The following is a 25,785-nucleotide window of genomic DNA, read 5'->3' on the forward strand; positions in this document are numbered from 1 at the left end:
TTCAGTGAGAACCAGAAGTGACCAACATCTCCCATGTTAGCCCCCTCCAATTTTTGCCTTCTCTTAAACCCACTTAGCTGCTGATTGGTGCTACCTACGAAGTGCACTTCATGTGAAAACAGTTGGAAGAGGACTAAAACAACAAAAAGTAATTTTTCATATGCTAAACAGATGAATCAGTACACTTGACAAGAACAATGTGTTTTCTCATATTTACTTGCACAAGTGCTGAAAGTTCTGGCTAACTTTTTTAAACCCCCAACATCTTTTTGGACAAAAATCCCAGATGTAAGATGTTTTACAATTTACTTGTTGTCATTCTCATCTAAAATGAATGATTTTAGGTTTGTTTATCTTTTTTAAGACTTTAAGACATTGGTATCTTACAAACCTTTATGCATTATTTTTTAGATTATTTTTAATGTTTACAACTGAAGCAACAGATAATCTGCAATTCCAAAAAAAGGAGTGGCCAATATATTTGTATCTTTTACTAATCTAATGAAAATTAATTATTTTTTTTTTTAAAAAGCAGTGAAACACACACACCCCCAAAAGCAAAGGAGTTCAAGTACCAAGTACATTGCCATGAAGAAAAGTCAAAGTCAGCCTCCATTTCCACATTGTAAAAGACCAGCAACAATTACTTGCATATGTTAAGGAACATGTGACTGATATTTAAAAAGTAAAAAATAAAATAAAAAGCCCATTAAATTCAGCATTATTTTGTCCTAAACCATAAGCATATGATACACGGTCTTATAAATACTAGAGCTGTAAACACTGACTTTATTTCATGCCTTTACCACTGTCTAGCAATAAACACTGCAGGCCACCTTACATCTTCTCCAGCTATTCTGAATACTGGTGCAAAGCTTACAGATTAAAATGTATGTAATTAATTCTTGCAGCCCGACAAAAATTTTGACAAGCAATTACAGGACTTCAGGACATAAACACTTGCTGGCATTACAAAACCCCAACACATCATTAAAAGAATACTCAAGAAAACATAGAACAGGAAGACTTAAAATTTTAACTTTCATAAAAAACCCAACTAATACGCTCATATTTATCAAAAAAACATCAAAAGTAAGTTTTAATTTTTCCAAAACAGAATTATTTAAGAACACTCTAATTTGTCCAAGCACATAGGGTAATTAACTGTGTAAACAAGCAGTTTACTGATAGTAATACAGGTATTTATCAAACTGTCAAAGGATTAATGGAAAACAAAACTGTCTAAAGGCAATTCTGCATCTTAGAGAAAGGTTTCTAACCAGCTAAACTATTTTAAAAATTAAAAACATAAAAAGAACAAGCAACCTGGAGAAAGTCCTATGTAGAAATCAATTAAGCAGCAACACTGGAGAGAAATGCTGACCAACAGACTTCTCTGTCCCCTTGGATGTTAAGAGCAACAGCATAATTTTTTTCCAAGTGACAACTCATAGTGACAAACCTACAGAATTAGCCTCTAAGGATCTAATAAAGTGAAGACTATCACAACTGTTCTCAGATTTGAGTATTAAATACTCAAGACAAATGTCTAAAATTCCTCAGTGCTTTTTACTGATAAAGACAACTGCTGGAGGACAAGGAATCATGCTTCAGAAATCCTAACAAGTAAGCTGGGATAAAGTCCTCTCAAGATCTCCTCTGCAGTTCATTGTCTTGCAAGTAAGCCAACTCTGCATGTAATACCCCTGCCTTTCAAATCCTGGTTCAAGTTTTGCTTAAACATTAGTAGCATGCATTTTATAAACATTCTTAGGCAACTCTGGCATGTTCACCTCCCTTTAGAAAACTGAAACAAGCTTTGAGAGACTGGACAGCAGGAAAAAAGTTTCTAGTCTTCCATTTAACTTAGAAAATTAGAATTACAAACTTGCAAGTTCACATTTTGATTGCTGATTTAAGAGGTCTGTTTTCTAAAGAGCAACCTAGAGGACTAAATATTAATTGAAGTACCACTTCTTCAATTCAAATTGTTTCACCCTACTATCATTTGGCACTACTCCTCTTTATTTGGAGTTCTTCTGCACCAAACTTAAAGCTGCCCTGGAAGAATTCTTGAAGGTCTAGGATTACACTGATTGAAAAACTCAACATCAATGACCACCCTGAGATACTACAGCCAACAGACAACTCTACACCCTTATCACCTGTAAATTCAGAATCAACGTAACACTTGCAGCATGATACTATAAAATCAGATTTACTGATGAGTAACCTATCTTATCGATCAAGTTCTGTATGTTTAGGTGCCAGTTTTATCAAACTGAGAAAAGGAAGAATTTCACGTGTCCTTTGAAGCAGAACAAATTCAAAGCAAGCTGCAGGTAGAATGAGCAAGGCATCAGTGTTTCCTAGGGAATATATCCAGCTTGCTTGCAACAGCTTTCTTTTTCCAAAAAACAAACAAACAAAAATTCTAAATTGGTCCTGTACAATTTCACAATACTTCATACCAGCATATCCTAAGCCACTTGACACTAACAAATCTGGGATTTGCTTTGCCTTTCCTCCCAGAGGCAGAGAGAGGTAGCTCATGTAGACTCCAGAACACTACTATCACATATTTAGTCTAAAAATTTATCACTTACTCCTTATAGCCTTGTTATCCCACACTGGCTTCATCTGTGTGTATTTAGGCAGTGACCTATGCATTTTACAACGAAGTCTAACCCTGAAGCACCAAAAAAGCAGAAAACACACACGAAGTTACCCTCAGTCTTAAACATACCATTCTGTGAGCACGAGTTCTGTGCTCTCTTGTGACCCTGTAGAAACAAAATCTTTAAACTGATGGAGAAGCTGAGCACCCCAACAGTAGTTCACAAGTGAAGAAAAGCAGCTTAATTCTATCTTAATCCTTTAAATCTTAACCTAAAGCCAGAAGACAAGAGAATGAGAAAACACTGTCTTTTAAGAGAAAGGATGAGTTATCATTTAATTTATCTTACTAGGGACAGAAAGCATAAGACATGAACATGTTGGAGAGAGGTCATGTTGCACAGGGTTTTGCACAGCCTGTTCTAGTTGAAGATGTTCTTGCTCACTGCAGAGGGTTTGGACTAGATGGCCTTTAAAGGTTCCTTCCAACCCAAAGCATTCTATAATTCTGTGAAATAAAATATTGCTTCTATCAGCATTTGTTTATCCACAATGAAATAATCAAGGTGATTTTAAACAAACAACCCACATTCCCTGTTGTATTCATGAAAGGCCTGACAATAAAACTCAAGGCCTAGCCCAAAAGGTTTAGAAAGACAGACAGCTTCCAACCACACATATGAAGAATAAAAAATGCACAGAAGTCAGCCTGTTCTAGTCTGCAAATAACCTCCTACCTTACCATCCTCTTCAATACACTTGAGGTCAGCAAACAATAGGATGATTACTTAAGATTATTTACAGAAGTACTTTGAACAGACTTAATTATACTCAAACTCAGTAGTACTCAAGTATAGTGCCATCTCTGGATTTAAGAGTATGAAATGCAACTTCACAATAAACTCAAAAAAAAATCATCCCACCAATCTTGGAAGGAAACAATTTTATAAACACCAGTTTATTTTGCAAAGTTAGGCCAAAACTAACTAAATCCATGGCTCTAGAGAAAGCTACTGCCAACTTAATAAAAACTCAGCTGATATACTTGAAACCAAGAGAATTTCTGTGAAATGATTGACAGAGATACAATTCTACCTAAAATCATGAATAAAACTTGGAAGATAACGACCTTTGCAAAATGAGAAAAAAAATGGTTTAAAAGGTAGACTAGAGTTTTGTAAAGCTTCTAAGCCCAAACCAAGACTGACATGACATTTAATCTGGTCTAAATCAGAATAGTAACTAAAAAACCAGAGTAAGCTGGCACTCAACTCCCTAGAAGGTCTACTGGAAACTCATCAGCCCTTGCAGGTGGAGTGTCTGAAAGAACTGAACATGAGATACTCCCTCCATATAATTGAAAGATCCACCTTATCAGACATACACCTAAAACATTGCTAGAAGAAAAAAAATTCAAACACATGGTTAAAACCAGTTATCATGTAACTTACTTCCTTTTGTTCAGAAATTGTGAAGTGCTAGTCCTTCCCCTTTAGGAAAAAACAGTAACAAAACTGCATGTGATCAAGAAAGGCATTTGAAAAATGTCCTCTTGAAGACTGACAGTTGTCTTACTAAGTATGTCAAGAACCTTGTTCACTTGAACCTGTGATTTTATAAAGGCCTTACACACTCAAAGTACTTGCTAAGGTACAAAAATTGCTTATGCAGACAGATTTTTTTAAAATGTATAATATTCAACAAATATTAGATTATACTAAACAGAAAAAAAAGAAATTAAAGAACTACTAAATCTTACATGAAGTGAAAATTTACCAGGTATTCTAAATATTACAGAGATATTTTCTATTTTCCCAGGTTTTTTCCCCCAAAAAAAGAGAAAACAAGTTCCATTCAGACTTTAACCCAGACAGCATTCTCCATTACTTCAAGATAAGTTCCACTCATTTATTTGTTATATTGCTAGAAGTGGTTAAACTATAAGGTAAAATATACTTGACCAGACAATCATATTTACTGTAAGTTCAACTCAGTAATTATTCGAAAGGCAACAAAAGCCACCACAAATGTCAGTTTCAGGAGAACCTCTGCACATCCCAGTGCAGTGAAATGTAATGTTTAGATCCCTGGGCCGCAGACCATTGTCCAGAAGGATGCACATTCATAAGAAAAATGCATTTCAAATCCTCAAATAATAAACATCACACAAAACCATGTTTTACACTAGATGAGTCACACAAAATTATATCTGAAGAAAAAAACCACAACTTTTGTTTTTTACTGGGAGAGTGGTCCAACACTGACACTGGTTGCCCAAGAAGGTTGTGGAGTCTCTTCCCGTGGAGATACTCAAAACCTGACTGGATATACTCCTGGGCAACAGGCTCTGGGTGACCCTGCTATAGCCAGAGGCTGGACTGGATGGTCTCCTTTCTGAGTTCAGCTATTCTGTGACTGTAAAGAGCAGGTCAGAAGGAAACCAGCAGAAAACTGAAGCCAGCAGGATTACCTCCCACATCCAGGAACAGCTCAGGAACAGCACTTAGCTCAAAACACTGAGGTGCATAATGCTAATGAAGGGACTGAAAGGCTGGGAGAAGTATCATGTACATCCAATTAAAACAAAAAAATACCCCTACTCTCCCTCTAGAAATCACATTATTTTGTAAGGCTTTTCCTGCCTTCGACACACAAACTCCTGAAAAATACGACTGGCTGTAAACTTCCCAACAGCCATGTATTTGACAGCTCACTCTGGCAGGATAGCTCAGGTAGCCAGACGCCAAAGTAAAACAGATGAGAGGCAGGGAAGCCAATTCAGTTCACTAGGACAACTAACTTCTGTCCCCATCTGTGAACAGAACATAAGTCTCTTTACAAGCACATCTAAAAAAACTCTAAAACCCACAGAACACAAAAAACTTCATCACCAGAAAACAAAACAAAACGCAACAAATGCCAAAACCCACAAGGAAGCTCCACCCCCAATGAGTGGCAGTTTCGAAAGACATAGCTGTAATATCAGCAAAACTGTGCTAGCTTCAGCTCTCCATAAAGCACATCAATTAAGCATACATATGCACAACTCCAAGGCTTTTTAGGTATAGTAAGAAGTGAAGATTATGTGGGAATTATTTAAAGAACAGCTGAATTTCAGCATTTGCTAAAAGAAGTTGGACTATTATAAATAACGGATTTCAACTTGTGAGCTACAAACACTATTTCTAAAAAAGATCATAACTATTTTCTAAGCTCTCAGGCAACAAGTTAGTAATTTTTTCTCTACAGTTCATACATTTGTGTGCAATTTCTGTATTGCTCACACAGTCAGATGTAACCTGCCTACACTGTAAGAAAAGCAGGAATACAGATGCCTCTCTACATTAAATTATTTGTCCCATAACTGATATCAAGGATGTTTTTAATGGAAGGTCTCTCGCAGTTAAATCTGTTTATGTGTAACTTGAGGTGATATTCGTTGGTACTCTCAAACAAAAAGCTTCCTTATAACTGTCAATGATTTTTCTCAATTCCACCTTTTTTTTTTTCAATTAAGTACATTTTGTGCTTGCTTCATTCAAGACACACCACCTTCGTTTTTTTGCCAAGCCAACAGCTGTACTAAGACATAAGAAAAAATGCTTTAAAGCAACTGATCGATAGATAACCAGTGTGGCAGCTCCATACTTGTTCGCTAGCACAGGCAAAACACCTTCTGCCAAGTTAAAAAAAAAAAAAAAGGGAAAAAAAGCTTTGTTACTTTCTGAAATAACTAAGACAGTGCTTATTCAACGATTCTATCATGTCTAGTAGACCATATTATGGTGTTAACTAAAATTTATAGGCCGGTGTATTCGAGGGGATTACAAACACATGAACAGTGTTGGGCTTCAGTCCTCACTCACTGGAGCTGGAGGACCAGCACTCCTGCAGTGTAGCTCAGGCAGGGACTGGAGCCCCAGTGGCCACTGCATAGGGCCACTCACGGCTGGTCAGTGCTATTATGGTCTATTAATGCACCCAGGACACATATCCATCATATTAACTTATCTTAGACCATGGAAGGAAGATACTGCTCACTTCTCGTCACTCACTTTTTAATCTGACAGCTGTGCTCTGGCAGTTGATGAACCTTCCACAGCTCACAGATTTATAAATGGTGTACTGCTTGCTTCAGTCCAGACTAGCTACATAATCAATGAAAATAATTATTCTCCAGTTACACTGTGACCCAGACAAAAGGAATGCAATTGCAACTATCTTTCTACAGTTCACATTGATGAAGACTATTGATTTCAAAATCATAACAGTAAGAGGTAATCAAGCCATTGGGATCAAGGAAAGAGAATAACAGGGGTTCTGCAGAAGCTTTCATCTCTGAGGCCCACCTAACCTTCAGGATTATGGATATAGCAACCTTTCGGGCACATTACAAATAATAGCCCATGGAAAACAAACCCAAAGACAGCCAACTACAAAAGATGATTGAAAGACAGGTGCAGATCGAGTTGAAACAAGAAGCAACCAAATGTAGAGGACAGATGTTGTAAACTCAATTAGGTATCAACAACTTGACCACAAGATAGGATTCTGGAAATAAAAGAAACCCTTGAATAGTTTCCCACCAGATGCAGTTTGCATTCTTGCATTCTTTTTTCTTACCTGATCTGCTGCAATGAAATAGGTGCTTTAATTTGCTGATAATAATCAGGATACTTTTTCTTGGAGGGCAAGTGGAAAAAAGGTTCAGATATGAGCTGGCCCTGATTGTTTCGGCAACTTCTAACTGTGTCATAGAGCTGATAAAGAGGATTAGAAGTGTCCATGAATGAAGTAATGCTCTCAGCTTCAGATTCTCCCTCTTCATAACGAGCAGCAGCTGCACAGACAGAAAGGAAAAATGGGAAACTCAGCAGGACTACTCAGAGTGGATTTTTTGGTTGACTTTTCAAATGGATAGAGATCCAAACCAGAAAAAAAGGTGGTCTCTGGAAGTCAGATTCATAACTCAGAAAAGGACATCACAAATTTATATTATGAGCCTCAAGCTGACAAAACCAGCACTTTATCTAGATATTGCAATCTCTCTTACCAGATGACTCAAGTTCTGTCACTGGCAATACACTCTTGCCACCTGCAAGTGCTGGAAAGCATTCCTATATGAGAATACATAACAGGACTATTCAACCACATACTCTATACAACAGCTAAATCCCTACTCACCCATCAAACCACTAATACTAGTACTTCTGCCAAAAATACTCACATATTGAACTACTGCCATTCTACTATGTGACAAGAGATCACTACAAGTATACAAACTCACAAGCTATGTCTGGAATTTTGAAAGGTGTCTGAGCCACTTAGGCAAAATGGCCAAAAAGGAACCTTTTTCATATATATATACAAAAAAAAAAGGTGAGTTTAAAGCTTATATAGTCCTTTAGACCACATCAATCACAGTTCAATTAAAAGAAAAAATTGTGAAGTCTAGCAGAGAAAGCTGACACTGAAGCCTGAAAGTACACCTCTAATATATACAGTAAAATGGTAGAGAAATAAATATGTTAGAATTATCTTATAATTGGCATAAGCATTTCATTAAATAGTATTCACAAGTTTTATAGAAAACTTTTCTAGTTACCTATATGTGAAGCATATATTATGCTTCAGGATTAGGATGAATGAAAGAAATGCTATGAAGAACTATTTACTGCAGATAAAATTAGGAGAAACATTGCACAAGCAACAGAAACACAACAGGAATGAGAAAATGCTGGTATTGGAAATAAAGGATGGGAAGCAATAAATGGGCAATCCTTCCACAAAGCTCAGTAACAGTGTAATTTGCACCTTGCAGACAGGTATAATACAAAATCTATGTGACTCTGCATATACTACAGTTAAATCACTCACCCTTTTCCTTCTCTTATGTGTTAAAGTTTGAAGGAAAGCTTGGCAGACGACACACTGGGTAATTCAGTTACACAAAAGACAGTTCTCTAACACTCATGCCAAGTTTCCAGCTGGCATTTTCATTATTGCTCAGTGGAGGCTGGCAATGTTTCAAGCTTTCTATCCAAGTTCAGTGAAGACAGGTTGAAATGATGACAAAGCCAGGGGATACTCTGACAGCATAACAACATAGTACTGTCATTTTTCACCTGCAGTCTGACACTGTAGATCTATGTGAGCATATGACATGTGGGACCTACCAGACAAGTTAGACGGAAGCTAAAACCCAGCAGGCCTCAGGAGATGTGCAAGCACATAGCGAAGATGTTCATTATCAGTTCAGGAAAGACACTCAAAACTATCCTAATTATCTATCAGTATGCAAATCAGCATCACTTAACAGCCTAGCATCTACTATGCAGTAGCCAGCAAAGCAGGAGCTGGACAGAGTAACTCAGGGATAAACAAAAGATTGGAGGTAGTACTACGTTTTCCTGTAGCTAACATAGCATTTATCTCCATGTTCACTTGGATAACAGCTAAGAGAACGCTACTAGGTAAAGTTTCCAAAACAGACTATGCAGCAAAATACTTTCTTTGGTTTTGTTTACTCAAACAGTTCAGTTCTGGCTGCTCCACCAAAAAGTAAGAAACAAAAAAGAAAAAGCAGAACTTGTTTTTATGAAAGAGAAAAAACTAAAAAACTAGTCAAGTATATCGCTACTCTCTTCACGTGGCAGCCAGCAACAAAGCTGTTCAATACCCTAAATAAAGAATGTACTTCCTCTGTATAAAATGTAGAGCACAAGGCATTCCCTAAAATAAAAATCAATGTAAATTAAATAGGCACTAAAATGAAAGTGCTTATGTAACACTGTAATACATAAATGCTTTCATTATGATGTGTATGTTTCAAATATTATATATTCTTACATACTCAGAAAATGACAGTGTTCTCCTAATATGCAACCTGCTATCTTAAGAACTGAAGAAGAACGTATTATTCAGATCAGAAGACAGAAAAATACACATTTTGCTATGGAACAATCTAATACAAGACTGTAGATTCTTTAATATGCAGCAACATCAGGTCCCATATCCCGACCAAACACGTCCTGGCTATTCAGAGTAACAGTCAGTTACTCCCCTTTACATGCAGCTGTTACCACAACTACAGTCAGCAGACACAGGAAAAAGAAAAAAAAACACAGTAACCATGACCACAAAACAGATGTCATTTAACAGTCCCAACCAAAATTTATTTCCTGCTGTTCATTCCATACCACGGTGACTGTTTCCTAATGAAGGGACAGTTTCGTAATGGAGTGGTGTTAAACTGACTTCACTGCAACAGGAGGAAGCCATTGAATGGACAACTGGAATGAAGCTTTATTATCAGATACAAAAGCATATATCATATACACGTACTCCTACTCAATGAGTCAATGGTAAGGCAGAAAAAAAAAGGAGAAAAAGAAGAGTATCCAAAAGTATACAAAAGAAAATTAGTCTTCAGTCAGTAAGTGATTTGCTTTAAACACTGTCTCCATTGTGGTCCCAAAGCACCTAGACAATGAGTGCGCAAAGCGTAACTGAAGACGGATGCTAGTAAAACCAAAAGAAGCATCCAGTCTTAAAACATTTCTAAATTAAATAATAACAAATAAAATTGATTTATTTACAAAATTAAATACCTATTTTTAAGTAATGCATAATGACGACCTATGCCTGCCTTGAGATTTGTAACAAGGAAGCAAGGGAGCTGCAGAAGCTGCTCATGTCCGCTTGAGTTGGAAATCTACAAGCTCCATCACACCATGATACCTTCTGAAACTGTGAGGATAAACTCCAAGCTGGAAACAGATATTGTTCATTGCTTAGGCAACTACTACAATCCAGGAAGCTCATAACTGTTCAGTTCTCTGTATCAAGGAGAAAGGTATCTTAATGTTCAGTCATGCAGCCTAGTTCTCATTTATTTTAATGAGTATTTGAGGAAGGAACAAAAGGTGAGGTACCAGCATAACTAACAAGACGACCACTTGGTTTAAATAAAGCTTATTTTCATCCAGAGACTGAAAGCATAAAGCTGTCGAAGTAGTTTGCTGGAGGGCTAGAAAATCTTAAGGTTGACAGAGGTCTTCCAAAAAATTGCCATTGCCTCTTAGGTGAGTACAATAAAGACAGGAGATCTTCAACAGCAGCAAGGCAGAAACGTCAGATGCATCAGAAAGGCCTCATGAAAATTACAATAATGGCCACAGTAAAGGTGGCACCTGAAAGTGGTCAAATCACTTCAAGAATTTAAATCAAATGAAGATGTATAAAGCTCTGTGTTTTTACAGAACTACAATCTTCAAAAATAGCATCTACCAACCATACTGAACCAAGCTAATAAATAATCCTCACACCTCCCAGAAAGCAGCTGCTCTGAAGCAATAACTGAAGTCTGGGCTAACCAGGAATAGAAAGGCTTTTGCTTGCAGCAAGACATAAAATGATCCAAAAAATTCTACAGCATATCCATGCACTGGAAAAGAGTAGGAAGTCCAATTCAATTGCCAGGCGTGAAATAAATGGCCTCAAGAAGAGATGCATCATTTCACATCAGTGCAGAAATAATGTAAATGAAAAACAAAAAAACATATGTACAAAAGCATTTTGGAAATCTGCTCTAAGATTAATGCCAGGATGTTATTGAGAATGTAACTATCAAGACTATCAGAAAACCTGACAGGTACTTAGCAGACCAAACAGCACAAGAGAGAACCAGGCAGCGTGAGCAAGATTTCTCTCAAACAACTGCAGCACTGCAAACCTCTTTTACTGCTAGAAGCACGCAATGTCCCCTCCAGTGTCTCTTCTTGCATTTCACATTAGAAGATGTAGTTTCCTAAACAGTTCCCTAAAGCTTAGATAAGTATATTTGCAAACACACACTCTAAATTCAAAACAGGCAAGCAAGTCTGGCCTATCTTATCTTACCATTTAGAAAACCACACTTGGAGGAAACAGGGACTGGATTTAACAGAATTACATGCTGAGTTTGGAAACAAAGAAAAATATTTTTGAAACAAAGATATCTGCATGTGTAAAGAGTTCTACAGTTTTGCTTATTCCAAACATTTTAATTAAAGAAAATAGAGAAACTATATTTCAGTTCCTACCAGCCAAAGCTGCATCCTCATCACTTTCTGATCCATACTGCAATGCCATGGTTATTGCTGATAAACGATCCCCTTGGGCTGATCTTTTGTTACTATAAAAAAGTAAAAAAAAAGGTGCAAGATTTTAAAAAAAAAAGTTATGTTAACCATTAACAATCACCCAGTGTGTAAGTAAACAAGTGAAGCTCATTATCAGGGACACAGAGGTGACTATGCAAGGAAAGACTGGAGTTCTTAAAAAGAGAAACTTAAAACAGCGGCAGACTTATGGATCATTAAGAGGCAGCCCATCAAACTGAAAAACTGCATGCACAATCAGAAAGCTAGAGCTCAAGCTAGTCATCTTCTGTGCTATTTTGAACACTTGAGCGTTTAAATTACTGGGGGAGAAGGGAGGTTATTAACACAATGATTAAATTTGTTATTTGATCCTGTGTTTATAGGGATTTGTCTGCATGAGGGAATTTGGCACACTAAGCTGTACATGCTATCTTCCATTCCCCCATCCCCACCTTAGGCATTTTCAGCAGACTGCCTGTATGCAAAGCATCTTCCTCTGGTTTCTAGGTGGACTAAATCAGCATCCACACTGGCTACGGTCTCACAAAGACATCTTCAGCACTCCTCTTTTCCTCCCTTTCATCCCAGATCTGGGGCACAGCATTTCACACCTACACTGACAATCTCTGCTTTTTTACTAGGTCAGGTCTTTAGGCACCTCCAGCAATGGGCTCAGGTTTGCCCTGAGGGAGAAGGCAGATGGGTTTTGTAAAATGACACCAACTCCGTACTAATGCTCGGTCCTTTAAAGACCCTTGCAGCTGCTGAGTGACACCATGGTTTCAGAGGACACATGCAGGGAATTAGCCAGGAGTAATACTGTTTCAAGACAGTAACACAGACTGTAAATACAAGATCTCTGTGAGATATCAAAATTCTCAACTGATGACCAAAACAGCAAAGCAGAAAGCTTCCAGCAATCCGGTCTATTCAACAAGTTGGCCATAAATGTATCCCAAAACACTTTCTATCTACAGGCTTCACTGATTCCCACCATCCATCTCTTAATTAGTTAGTCATATTTATTGTTTCCTTTTTGTCTCCAAATATATTTTTTCTAGGTTAATAACACATTTCCATGAGTTTTTTTTCACGTCTTATTTTGTAATGAAGCTTAACATATTGTCCTTCAGAATATTTATAGGGAGATAAATGCATACAGAGGATTTCATGACAGATGTTTTGAAATGTTAAATATAAAATCAAACAAGGACAAGTAATTATAGCAAAGTAACTTCTTAGATTATACTCAATAGATCTTTAACTGAAATCGATCAAAAAGTATTTGATAAGATTTGATTGTTAAAAAAAAAAAATTGAGTCAATACTGAAGAGCACTGTCAAAATTTTAGTATTTCTATATGATGATGACACAGCTTTTCCTTGAAGTCCACAATTTACTTACCGATAGTATTTGTTAGAAGAATTTCTCTCATCACCAACACTGCCTTTACCCTGTGAGGAAGGACCTGTCAGCTTGGAAGTAGTCAAATTTGATGGATTCCTTAAGGCAGAAGAGACAAGCCAAGGAAAGGGGAAAAAAAAGAGGCCCACCTTAGACCCAAGAAAAGATGCAGCAAGGATAAAGCTTTACAGAATTACTTTGATAGATCAGCCAAAAGTTTCCAAGGCAGAAACAAAATGTTTTAAAGCTAAAATTAAAGTAATACTAAGATACATTTAGTGCCCAGCATTAATGTTGATTGTGTTTATAAAGTCAGTAGAAGGTAACATTTAGATTGAGGATTAATAGCTATACACACAGCCCAGCCTACAATAGCAGCGAAAGCAGCCTACAAAATCTTCCTCAGCATCTACATAGAAGTAATCACACAGACCCAAACATGTTTTACCAACACTTAATAAAATCATTGTCAAGTTGCTTGACTGCATATTGTCATGCAACTTTATTTTGCCACTTTATTTAAGGGAGGACAGTTAAATGCACCAACAAAGAGCAATTTATTATGACAAAGGACATGAACTCTGCAAAAGAAAAGCATGACTTTTTGACCAAAAGGCAACATGTCTGTAGAAGTTAGGTTAGTAGTGTTATAATAGATTTGAGCCTGATCCATCAATGACAAAGAAAATCAGATGGAATGGCAGAAGAAAATTATATAAATGAACTTTAAATAAATTTACAGGATTTTTTTTACCAAAAACAGCAACAGGCAAAGGAGACACCACTTTGAAGTAACTAAGTGGTTGAAGTAACTAATCATTCTGTGATGCAGATGCAGCAGAAAAACAAAAAAAGAATAATGGTTTGATTAAAAAAAAAAAGTAATCAGTGAAATGCAGCACAGCAGGTGAAAGGTTTGGTTTTTATGATACTTTCACTCCAGATTTTTCTGCATTCAGTTCAATATTACCATAGCCTGCTTCAGGCATTATGATTTTTTTTTTTTCTTGCCAAGTTAGAGAAACAAAGAAAGGAGCTGTCAATTATTCTGACATTCAGATTACTTCAGGTTTTGCAGGTCTATTGAGACCATAGTACATAAGAGAACATCTAGAATAAGGTAGCTGAGAAGAGGAGATGGGGTGGCAGTGCAAGAGAGGAATTCAACTAACAAATATCAGTGTGATTTATCTGTCATCCCTTCTTATACCAATAGCTTTATTGTGAAGAAAAATAGTTAATCCTCAAAATTAAACACAGCACACGAGTGACATCCTGAGCTTCATCAACAGCCAATCGTGAGAAAAATAAAATCAAATCACAATTTAAATAAAAAACCCCTATGTTCTTTATGTAGTTCCAGTTACTGTAATGCAAACACATCTGTATGTTTGGTGTCTGTAGAATCAACGTTTCCTATCATTACAGATACTTCTACAAAGGAAAATTATTAAAATATGTCAGGAATTACTCCCTAACAGTATTTCTGCTTCTGTATTTTGATATGCTCCAACAATGAATCACCCAAACATAAGAAGCATGCCAACGCTGAACAAACCAACCAAAACTCCACTATATAGGCTGAATGGCTCTGAGCACTAAGTGGTAAAAATTAATCAGGTTACTTCTATTTCTTTCACACATAAAAATCCTAGGCAAAGGTTTTAATGCTCATGTAATCTACATATTTTTCAGAAAACAAGGAAATTTAAGCTGTCTTTCAGTAAAGTAGGGAGTGCTAGTGTTTTCAGTTGTACATACAAACCTTTGCAGGAAATGACAGCAGTTCTTTTCCAGCATCAAGTACCAGTAAACAGCTCAAACACATGAAGAGTCCACCTTGTAAAGTTTGCCTACTCCTTGGATGATGTGCAAGACATTGCTTATGTTTTTTTAGATAAATGACACGGTTCATACTGGCAAATAATATCTAAACTTCCTTTTGAGTGTTACTTCTAAGTGAAGTTTGTGTAAGAAGAAATCTAATGGCATTTCAGACAAGAAACATCTAAAATTATTAGGTAACTTCTTTGTACATTATGGATTTTCACAAGAAGAAAATGCTGTTTCCTAAATAAAATCATTCCACACAACAAGCAGAGCTATCAATAGGGTTTCATGTCTGCCAGTTCAAGACCAAATCTATGCTTCACTGGTTAATAAGTGACCTTCACAGGACACAGATCTTCAGAGTCATGTGCCTCTTTTCATAGCAGGAAACCATTTTTCAAACAAGAGCTTATATAACATTGATTTCCCTTTTGGTTTTTTTGACCTATCTTTTGCCTTTTTCTATGTTTCTGCCCCACCTGATTAACTGTGAGCTCTCATGTTTCAGCTCCTAACACAGTTCAAGAATATCCAGCATTTTTCATGAAGTAAAGTACAACAAGGCACCTTGTTCCTCACTATTCCTTTTCTCTTATAAGCTTACAAACGCATGTGGTAGAAGTTTGTCATAGCTTAAATTATAAAAGATCCACTAACACCATTTTTCATAATCAGGTACACCACAGAAGTATTTCCATGAGAACTTTCCTTCTGAAAACTATTTTATGGTTTATAACTTCAAAAACAACAAAACCCAAAGTTTCCGAGCAATCATTTCCCACTATATTCTCCCCAGCAAAATTAAGGGCATGTCTATAGAGATTTTTCTATGTGAATAGAAAAAGAACTCTTTTTGCAGTACCTGATTCGGAGACTTGACTTGGCCAACTCACTGTGTTCAATTTCAGCCTTTTTCATATTAAATATTTTTTTAATCGCATTTGCATCCTGTCAATTAAAAGAATATTTTTGTTTAATGCTGGAAGTGAAGAACATTACAGTCAGCTACATCCATCTATCTAAATCTAAAACAAAAACGAAGAGGTTTTTACATTTTTATATATAACAATTCTGTATGAGAAAGTCTGCCTAAAATGCACTCAGTGGCCTCTAAAAATGAAACAGAATAGCTGAGAAGCTTTGAGCTCATTTTTATTGTCTCCTTAAAAAAAATCTACAATTTGCAAATATACACAAATACCATTTTGAACAGGTGTCAGAAACCGCTACCAGTTTGTGACAACAGGCAAATGAGTTTCTGTGCCTTTGTAATCAGAAGTTACCAAGTTACTACCATTACCAAGCTTTACAATGCTAGCTCACTCTCACTCGGCACCTCTGGACTTGATACTTGGAATAACAGTTCACAAAATAGAGATTTCAAGTTTTAAGTGAGATTACAAGTGTGGGTAATGTCACTGGGAACTTAAACTACAATCTAAACAGAAGTGCAACTGGATAGGTCAAATAACCACTTACATAATAGTGCCATATGCATACAAGGTCTCTCACTACAAGGCCCTTAAAAACTGAGCATGTGAAGGAGTAATGTACCACTGAAATTCCCTTACTTTCAGAGCACATGGCAGCAGCACTGTGAACATTTGTACACAAAATGCTGGTGAACTAAGTATGAAAAAGATAGGAGGTGCAATTTGGTCTCAAAAATATAGCTAAACCCAAGAGGTTCTAGAAAAACCATACAAAGGCAGCATGACTCTGGTTTTGAATCTTTGGATGAAAACCATAAACAGTTCCTGCCATCTAGGAAGAGGTAACAGCTGAGAACTACTGCTGTCACTTGAACCTGTAGTTTCAACTTCAATCACAAGTGCAGGGATCCCTCATTCCACCAAAGAAGTAATTTGTGTTTAACAGAGATAAAATTTAATTGAAAAAATCATGTACCTCAAGAAAAAAAAAAAAGTCACATACACTCTAATTATACTGAAAGCAATATTTAAAAAAAAAGGAAAGTCATTAATAACTATTGGAAAAATAAATGTAAACAGTGTTTAGGGCCTTATGCTAAAGATTCATTTAAGGATCAATCAGCACAAAAAATAGTAAAGAAAATCTGAACTGAATTCAAACTATGAACAACTGAAACTAACCTTGAACACTTGTGATCCAGGTTCATTGTAGGTTTTGGCATTCTTTGCCAGAAGATCTATATCCTTGGCCATTGCATGAATGCTTTTATAAGTTCCATTCTATAAAATAGAAACCACAACTGGCTGAAGTGGCAAACTTGAGATAGCATAAGAACTAAGTCAATAGTGAAAAGCAAAGGAAATTCATACAGAGTAAAGGAAACATTTACAGAAACACGAGAACATATTTATAAAGAGGACAGTTAAGTATCTGGAAAAAGTAATCAAAAAAGCAATAACAAATGTAAGTGCTAAGTCCTTACAGAGCTTATGAATGCTAAGTAAAAGATTGAAAAATAATACTGAATACATTAGATGATCTTAATTTTGAAGGGTTCTAATAAAGTTATTTTACCTTTATTCTCTAGTTCAGTTAGTCTACATGCTCACTATTATACAAAATGTTAGAATTACAGAACAGTATTTCCAATTAGTGGAGAAATAAGATGAAAAAAGCATCAGTAAAAAACACCTACTTACACTAGTAGAACAAAAGCAGGTGATGATAATGCACAACCAACCTTCAATACTTTAATGTTTTATATCAGCAGTACTTGCCAAATAACAACTTTAAACCACTAAACATCAAGGAACTCAAGGTGCTCAGGCTCAATGCCAGCATACTACAGTTCACAATGCCTGATCTTCAGCACAGCTACTTCTGCAGCATTAACCCAGGACAGAGCATTAAATCAGCAGAGCATGCAGATTTTTAAACAAGGGAAAAACACATTGCCTTTCCTACCGCCACAAACTCTGGCTTCTAACAATTTTGGAAAGCTTACTGTTAAACAAGTCTATATTCTGGCACATTAATAGGCTCATACTGTACCTGTATCCTTTGGGCAATAGTTTTAAGATCTATGGGCTCCTTTATTATTGCATAATAATCTGGATATTGCTGGAAAACAAAAAAAAAAATATATATATTACTATAAACAGTCACAAAGCTATTGTTCTAATAGCTCCCAGGGCAGTGTAAACTTCATAAACACAGCACTAGGCTTCAATTGGGGTGAGCCAGATCATAAGGCAGATACACACAATTACAATTCATCAATAAACTGACATATAGGAACAATTCTGTCTCAAAGTCAAATACATGGTGATAGTCTTCAGAGTATTTATTTCACTGGTCAAACTTGTTATGCCACACCCTGAAACAGAACCGTGAAATCAGGCATACTGTAAAAGATGAAAAACTCTGCACCAAAAAAAACACCAGTTAGCTAAATTGGCAGAACAGGGCAAGTCCCAGCTGCTATGAAGGGCTGAGAATGAGAGGGTAGGAGTGAAGAGGGAAGGGAGTTCTAAAAACAGCTGGAATTTGCCACTGATGAGACAGCAACGAAGAATTACAACCTTAGTCTGCCCATGACAGCATATAACATCAGTTATATAAACATCTAGGTTTCCAACTCAAAGCACAACTAATATTACTAAAACACCCACCACTTTAGAAGGAAGTTTCTGAAACAGTTCACTTATGAGGCGTCCTGACGGGTTCGTGGCAACAGCTACAGCTTCAAGAAGTTGTTCAAGAATTTCCTTCAGGTAACCTGGAGATGACTAATGTAAGAAATAAAATCACAGGACTTTTAATAGCAGCCATAGTGGCGTGCTTCATGCTACACTCAAAAATATGAATTTATTTTTCAAAGACAGGTAAAATTAGCTATAAAACATGGATGCAACTTTTGAAATAAACATTGTTTATGCAACGAGAAAAGTTCATTTCACATTTACACTGCAGGCTGCCAGACATACTTTACATATTGTTAGACCTGGATGTCAACGTTAAAGAAAACATGCATCCAAATATCACAAAAACCAGATAAGCCCAGACTTTCTATCATCTTATCTGGCTTATAAAACACTCCAGGAACTGCTGCACTAACTGAATGGGGGACACAGTGGAAAATTATGTCAACAGACAAGAAGTTTGCTTGCATCAAGCCTCAATGTTGGCATACAAGCACACATATTAGTTCCAACCAAACCAGAATCACATTTTACCCATATCTGAAAACCTTATAACTTGCTGTGAAATTATTCACTAATAAACTTGCACAGGAAATACCTTTTGGGGTATAATTTAACTATGAAAAGACTTAATGATTTTCACACGTGGAGGCCAGTCTTCCTCTCAGTCAGCTGACATACACAGCCATGGCCTCCTCCAATTGCAGCTGTCATGCCCACACTTACTAATTCTGAATTTGCTCCTTGACTGTCATGTCCTTCCTCATCTTCCTCTTCCTCCTCAGCATCACCTTTCTGAACAAATTCATTTTTTGTGCGCAAATACAACTCCCATAATTTGCAGGCAGCTTTATATTCAGGAGAATCAGGCTGCAAAAACAAATCAAACATTCTACTCAAAATTCAGATTGTTATCTCATGGAAATTTATAAATTATTAGCAGAAAGGTATTAAATGCTTTAAATAATAGAAAACCTGGGAAATTCCTGCTTCAGTCTTTCTTCAACAGAGATGTCAAGAATTGCAATGAGCACTAGAAAATATAACCTCTATTTCCACTTGTATGTAGAAAATATAATCCATAACACTCAAAAGCATTTAAGTCTTTCAGAAAACTTAGCAACAAAATTACCTGGGTTGAGGCTTGCACAAGATGAATCTGCAGAAATCACTAGGTTTTGCTGAAGCATAACACTACCGGTATTTAAAATTATATCAGACTAAAAAAAATGTTAGACTAAATATCATTATGTCAGAGATGTGATTTAAGCCAATACTGCTGCCATTGTGTTGCACTCAAAAATTAATTTCTACAGAAGAAGAATGTAAATAAATGTGACAATACCTCTGAAAGCACCACAATGTTTTATACTCAGCATTAACTGTAAAATTCCAAAGACCGTGACAATATGCTACCACCTGGGTACACATCTAGGTATATTTTTTGGAAATACTAGAGGCATTAGTCACCAAGTTAAGTTTTGTAGAGAGTTGGTAGTGGCAGACGAGCATGTGCCTATTAACATTACTACTGAAGAACACTGCCCAGAAAAAAAGACTGCTTCTCATCTCTTATGTATTTTTCTCCTGCATGTAGAAACCATGAAAAAGCCCACAGTGCCTTGCAAAGCTTCAGGAGTAGTCAATGAATTTGGAAATCTTTGTACTTTTTCTGCTGTAACCAAAATGTACAAATTTATTAATCCATAAATCTGACTGGTTTTCAAAAAAGCTACACACACACAAACATAAGCAAAATAAACACTGCTTTTCTGAATGTGACCTGGTTACACCAGGGAAAGCAGTCACTCAGATCATCTCCAAAGTCAAAAATATATGAAAGGTAGTATCAGCAGTTTGGATTTGCTGTATCATCTCAGTCATTATATAAAATTTCATTGGTTTATGTATTTAACATAGCCTCCCATTAAACAAGATTAATCCATTTTTTTCCCACTTCCTTACAGGAACTACAATAAAAACCATTACCATCTAACGAACACATATACCCATTTCAGGGGAATGAACACGGGGGTGGCGCCCTTGAGGAAACACATCATCACGTACACTCACAATCTATCAACACTGACCATGATAATCAATGTGCCTTTTTTTCATATTATTAAGTGGTCAATAGAAGAGAGAGGTTCAACACTCCTAACTGTATGCTTGCTGTTACTTATAAACTCTTCCTTTGGGGAAAAAGAATAGTATTTTTCTATTTCAAAAGGCTACGCAGGGCATGTTGTAAAATGGGAAGGCTTTGATAGAATATTCTTCTTCTCAGCTTACATCTCTATTTCTACTTTCTCTCTCTTTTGGAAAACTACATGAGGAACCTCCTCACGTTATTTTATACTTTTCCACAGAAAAACTGTGATAGTAGGACATGTTACAAAGATAAAGTCAACCTTGCAGAGATACGTGCAAACAACTGCAACGTGTGCTGTCCTCTTATCAATGATAAAGGCTAAACTGAAACGTTTTTTAGCCAAATCAAGGAAGGATCTGAAAACATCTCTACCACATTTACAATTAATTTGAGACTTTATATGTATTTTCCTCACCTTATAGTAAGCCTTTGCGTTGTTAAAGAGAAGCTGAAAATCAGCAGTGAGCACATTCACATCATCATATTCCTCCATCTTTAGCTTTTGTTGGATTTTCATTAAATCAATTGGCTGAGAAACCACTTCATAATAATCTGGCTGATTTCTGTCACAATGACAAAAACAGGCATTATATTCCAAGCAGTAATACCAAACCCACAGCACTGAAGCTTCTAAGTATTTATGACTAAATAAAACAAAGAAAGTTCCAACACATTTTTGTTCAAGCCAAAAGATCTGGACAGTGATCTACTAGTAGGCTTCACTTCATTACATCTTCATTGCTCAACCAGAACCATGGTCTTACCTTCTCTTTGGTGCTCTGATGAAAAGCTCACAAAGGAGCCTGCCCTGTTCATCTTTGTAATCTCGGATGGTGTTGTAAAGTTCATGGCATACAGCGATCTAAAATGCAAGAACAATAAAGTAATTAAATGAAAAAGGAGAAAATTTTAAGGAGGTAATAAATCTAAGTCTGCTTACAATGGGAAAGATAAGCTGCCAGACACTGGCCTGCTCTAAAGCAGAAGACAGAAGTGTGAAGAAATCGGTGCATCTCATACGTCAGTAAAATACCTGACAAGCATGCCAGGTACTGCAGAATTTTAATTTATTTTTTAGAACATAGCAAGCTTTCTTTCAATGCTGATTATAAGTAATACACCCAAAATGTAAATTAATTCAGTAAATCAATTCTCTGAGAGTTACAGACATCTAAAACAGCGACAGGGGTTCTTCTGCCCTGCAATTAATTAAAATTATATTGCTAACTCAAAGGCATAACAGAAATATTGTGCACTTCAGCAATCACTGCCTGTGCCATTCCCCACTTAATCCCTCTCTGCATTTGCTATTCAGACACAGCTCTCAACTTCTGCATGTTATGATTTCACCTCCTTCTCCAATGTCCTTCCATCTGCTAAAATCACTAGCAAACAAAAGAAAAGCAGCAAAAGGAAAATGGGAAAGACAAAAATGAAACTGGGGAGACAAGAATAAGCCAGAGCTGAACAAGATCCTAACCAAGTCTTAGCCAAGGCAGCCACGGATGCAGGGCTGGCGTTTCTGTGCTACATATGGTCATCTATTTTACAATCCCAGACAGAGGTACAGTATCCCCAAGAAAAAAAGGTTGTGCATAATAAGAAGGTACTAACGGGATCTACAGTCGGGAGATTGGAAAGTCTCCTCCTCTTTCTGCTTGGGCCTGGTATATTTGTGGAATGGTGGCCATCGTCAAAGTCTCCTCCGCTGATGCTGCTGGAAGGCGAGGTGGCTCTTCGCCTCTTGGAACCCATGGAATCCAACTTCTTCTATAATGAAGAGAGATGTTCTTAAACTCATGGCATTGCATCTAAATTCTCTGCTGAGAGGTAACTGTAAAGCTACCAATGCTCAGGATGAGTCACATGCATTTGTTATGTATTACAGTTCACGTAAGCCACATATGTAAACACCAGCTCTTCAAAAACTGCCAAAAGTAAAGGGAAATCAAAATGGTCCCACAGTTTTATAGTCACTGATGACAGCAATGTCAGAAAGCTTAGATCTCACAGTGATGAAGATGAATTTAGCAGCTCTCATTAGGATATGTTCTTAAGCTATCTGTATTTTGATACCTCATTCCATGCATGGTAACCAAGCGAGAACCTCTGTTTTAAAGGAAAACCTGTACAGAGACCTGTGCTCAGTTCTGGTGTAAAAGCACATCATTCCATCGAAAAGAAACAAACAAACAACAAAACAAGAAGAAAAGCCATGAAGAAAACAAATTACAAACAAAAATTCAAATGGTTACTGGAATACCTTGCCTTAGAGTCAAGTCAAAAATGATCTGGAGCATCATGTGACCTACCACTCCCACTTGATGTATAGGATGAACGGCTCAATCACCAAGAAGTAAAAAAGCCACCTCCTCTGGCCACAGTTTTCCATTTATCAACATAAACAGTGACATATGAACAACTACCATCCAACAACCATGGTGATTTATGAACAAGTTGTTGGCTCTTTCCCAACTTCCAGTGACAGCATCAGAAAAATATCTTTATTTGTAGCTGTCTCAAAGCCTGAGGACAGAACAGAGCCATCTATCCTGGCCTATACCTGTTTTCCAACCAAATTAAGGAATATCTTCTAGGAACGACTCAGTTGATTTACAAGGTATGGCAGCACAACAGAACCACATTAGAGCATTTATGGTAGAGACAATTAATCTCCAGCACACAAATGAGATGAATAAGGCAGTAATAATTCACAATCACAAAGAAAAGCAAAAGCCTAAGTCAGAGAAATGGAGAGAATGGTGCACTTATAATCAATAATTTACCAGATTTACCAGAGTACAACCAGCACCTCGAAAAGCCAGTCTCCTCATAGTGTCTGATGGCCAAGGACAGATACTGGGGGAAGATAACACTCTAAGAGTAGCAATGCAGCAATGGTGTTAGTACAGTCAGAACTGGAAAACAAGAAAAAGGAAAGAGAGAGAAGAATACTGAGAACAGATAGATAATTAAAGAATAATTCAAAGAATAAACAGAATAATTACAGTGACAGAGAAAAAAAAAAAAAATCAAGGAACAGAAAGAACTTTTTTTAGCCTAGCAGAAACTCTACAAAGTAATTTTGTACACAGAATGCTAGACATTTCTGTCATTTTTTACAGTAAAACACATTTCTCTAACGTTCCTGAATACATAGTGCGGATTTCAGAGCCACTTGCTAGAGAATGATTCATCAAGCAGAGCAGGCAGTAAACACAAGCAGTACCTGACCTGAGAGTAAAAACGAGAAAGCAGTAAAACTTAGAGAACACCAAGTAGTATAGTGCTTATAACAGCACAAAAAAAAAAATTAAGGTCAAGAAAAAATTTAACAGACTCTCTTTTGATGATGCACCTCCAACAGTCTTGAGCAGCCTTTCATCCTCCTAAGCAAGCAATATGAAGTATCCAGCCATATAGGTTCTCCTGTTTCAATTTCTAAGCAGACGCCAAGTCTGATTTTTTTTCAGACATTCCATGTGAAACGTACAGAACCATCTCAGAGCAAAATGATTGCTTCTGTTTAGCTCATGCAACTAAGGGCTGCAGTCAAACCCCAGAGAGATTGTTTTGCTGTTTGGTATTCTGAGTGTTTTCATAACACGCAGAGAGACAGAAGGTCTGTGCTTTTCTATCAGGCAGTCCACATCAGGAACAGACAACCTGCCTGTTGCTCTTGGCACTGCCTCCAGCTTCCACCTGAGTGCCCCGGTACCGAAGGGCTCACACCCGGCACGCGCACCTGCCGAGCCTGCTGGGAAACACAAGTTCTTGGTTCTGAAAGAAAGGCAGGAGGGACTACTAGAATCAGCAATTCTGGTTCACCCAGGAACCCAAAACCACACTCCGTCCAATCCCACCATGAAATAACGATTCAGGGATGGCCCAAGCAGCACCTGCCCGCAAACTGCACACAGGCTGCCCACGCCCCCTGGCTCCTGCTGTGGCTCAGTCACACCCAGACCCCACCACACCCCTGTCCCATCAGACACCTGGCCAGTCTGTACACAGCCTCCAAACACAAAGGTGCAAAAAGACTTATGGTGTGAACAGCGTCATAAACACTCAGTGAAATGCTTATGTAAAACTCCTACCCAATACCTGGCTGCAAAATGCAAACTTCTCTCTGAACCTGCACGCTCGCAAACACAGACCATCCTACTGTGCACCAAAAAGTATCCGGGTTTACTTAAGAACACGTCTCCTAGATTTTCTTCTGCAATAAAACTGCTAGCTCACAAGTCTCTCAGCAGCCACACCAAGAGTCTCCACTGCTACAAACAAACCATCTCCTATGCAACAGGAGCTCGAGCATCTTCTTAATAATTGCTCAAACGGTGCATAAAAATAATCACATAATCACAGACATCTCTATCAAAAATGCTTTGGCCATCACTAATATACATGTATACTAAAATATGCACAGCAGATGGAAGGCTGCCTCTCCGGAGAGAGGCAGGAGACTCATCACCACAAGTACTACCCCGACTCACCCCATTACGTGAACAGTTTTTACACCCATCTGAGGTAACAGGCCTAAAACAAGAGGCTCTGGCACACATTTCATTTTCTGCCTCCAAGTAGAAAAAAGCTAAAAGCTGACAGATACCACGGAAAGCATTTTATCGTTATCAGAATCTCCCACGTTTCAACAGAAACACTAAACCATGGTAAATTTAGCAAACAGAACAAGGGAGGGAAACACAGCCAGAACTTGCCCCGAATGCCAGTGCCACTGAAACGAGCTACAACACCGGGGAAGGGGGGACAGCAAGGACAGGACGCTGCGAAAGGACAAAGTTGGTGAAGAAGTGAGCGGCACAGCAGCACCCGGTCGTTTGATCGACACCGTGACAAGAAACAAAGACGCAGAACATATGGAAATTGTTATTAGAGCGTCCCGCAGGCGGGCCCCTGCCCGCACCCTGCCCGCCTCAGGAGGAGGAGGAGACAAAGAAAAGCCCCTTTTCGGGCACGGGGCCCGCTACAGCCCTCACAGCC

The 25,785-nt window shown here is 37.5% G+C and overlaps 1 protein-coding gene across 5 annotated transcripts in view; it reads right to left on the bottom strand.

Moving 5' to 3' along the window:
- Positions 1 to 22,545, bottom strand: part of PBRM1 (polybromo 1) — a 55,797-nt gene extending 33,252 nt beyond the window's left edge. For 3 of the 5 annotated variants that reach the window (XM_008941518.1, XM_008941515.1, XM_008941519.1), the window contains exons 1-11: positions 22,396 to 22,536; positions 21,546 to 21,643; positions 21,197 to 21,344; positions 19,356 to 19,499; positions 18,600 to 18,716; positions 17,980 to 18,048; positions 17,109 to 17,207; positions 15,857 to 15,942; positions 13,165 to 13,263; positions 11,700 to 11,791; positions 7,240 to 7,456 (exon numbers count right to left, since the gene is read on the bottom strand). In XM_008941518.1, coding sequence (XP_008939766.1) covers positions 7,240 to 7,456; positions 11,700 to 11,791; positions 13,165 to 13,263; positions 15,857 to 15,942; positions 17,109 to 17,207; positions 17,980 to 18,048; positions 18,600 to 18,716; positions 19,356 to 19,499; positions 21,197 to 21,344; positions 21,546 to 21,643; positions 22,396 to 22,536 — 1,310 coding nt within the window. Of the gene's footprint in view, positions 1 to 7,239; positions 7,457 to 11,699; positions 11,792 to 13,164; positions 13,264 to 15,856; positions 15,943 to 17,108; positions 17,208 to 17,979; positions 18,049 to 18,599; positions 18,717 to 19,355; positions 19,500 to 21,196; positions 21,345 to 21,545; positions 21,644 to 22,395 lie in introns of all 5 variants that reach the window. The other 2 variants (XM_008941516.1, XM_008941517.1) reach the window with 2 other exon arrangements.
- Positions 22,546 to 25,785: the final 3,240 nt, after the last annotated feature.

The sequence above is a fragment of the Merops nubicus genome, unplaced genomic scaffold, assembly GCF_000691845.1.
Source record: "Merops nubicus isolate BGI_N331 unplaced genomic scaffold, ASM69184v1 scaffold39715, whole genome shotgun sequence".
Taxonomy (NCBI): domain Eukaryota; kingdom Metazoa; phylum Chordata; class Aves; order Coraciiformes; family Meropidae; genus Merops; species Merops nubicus.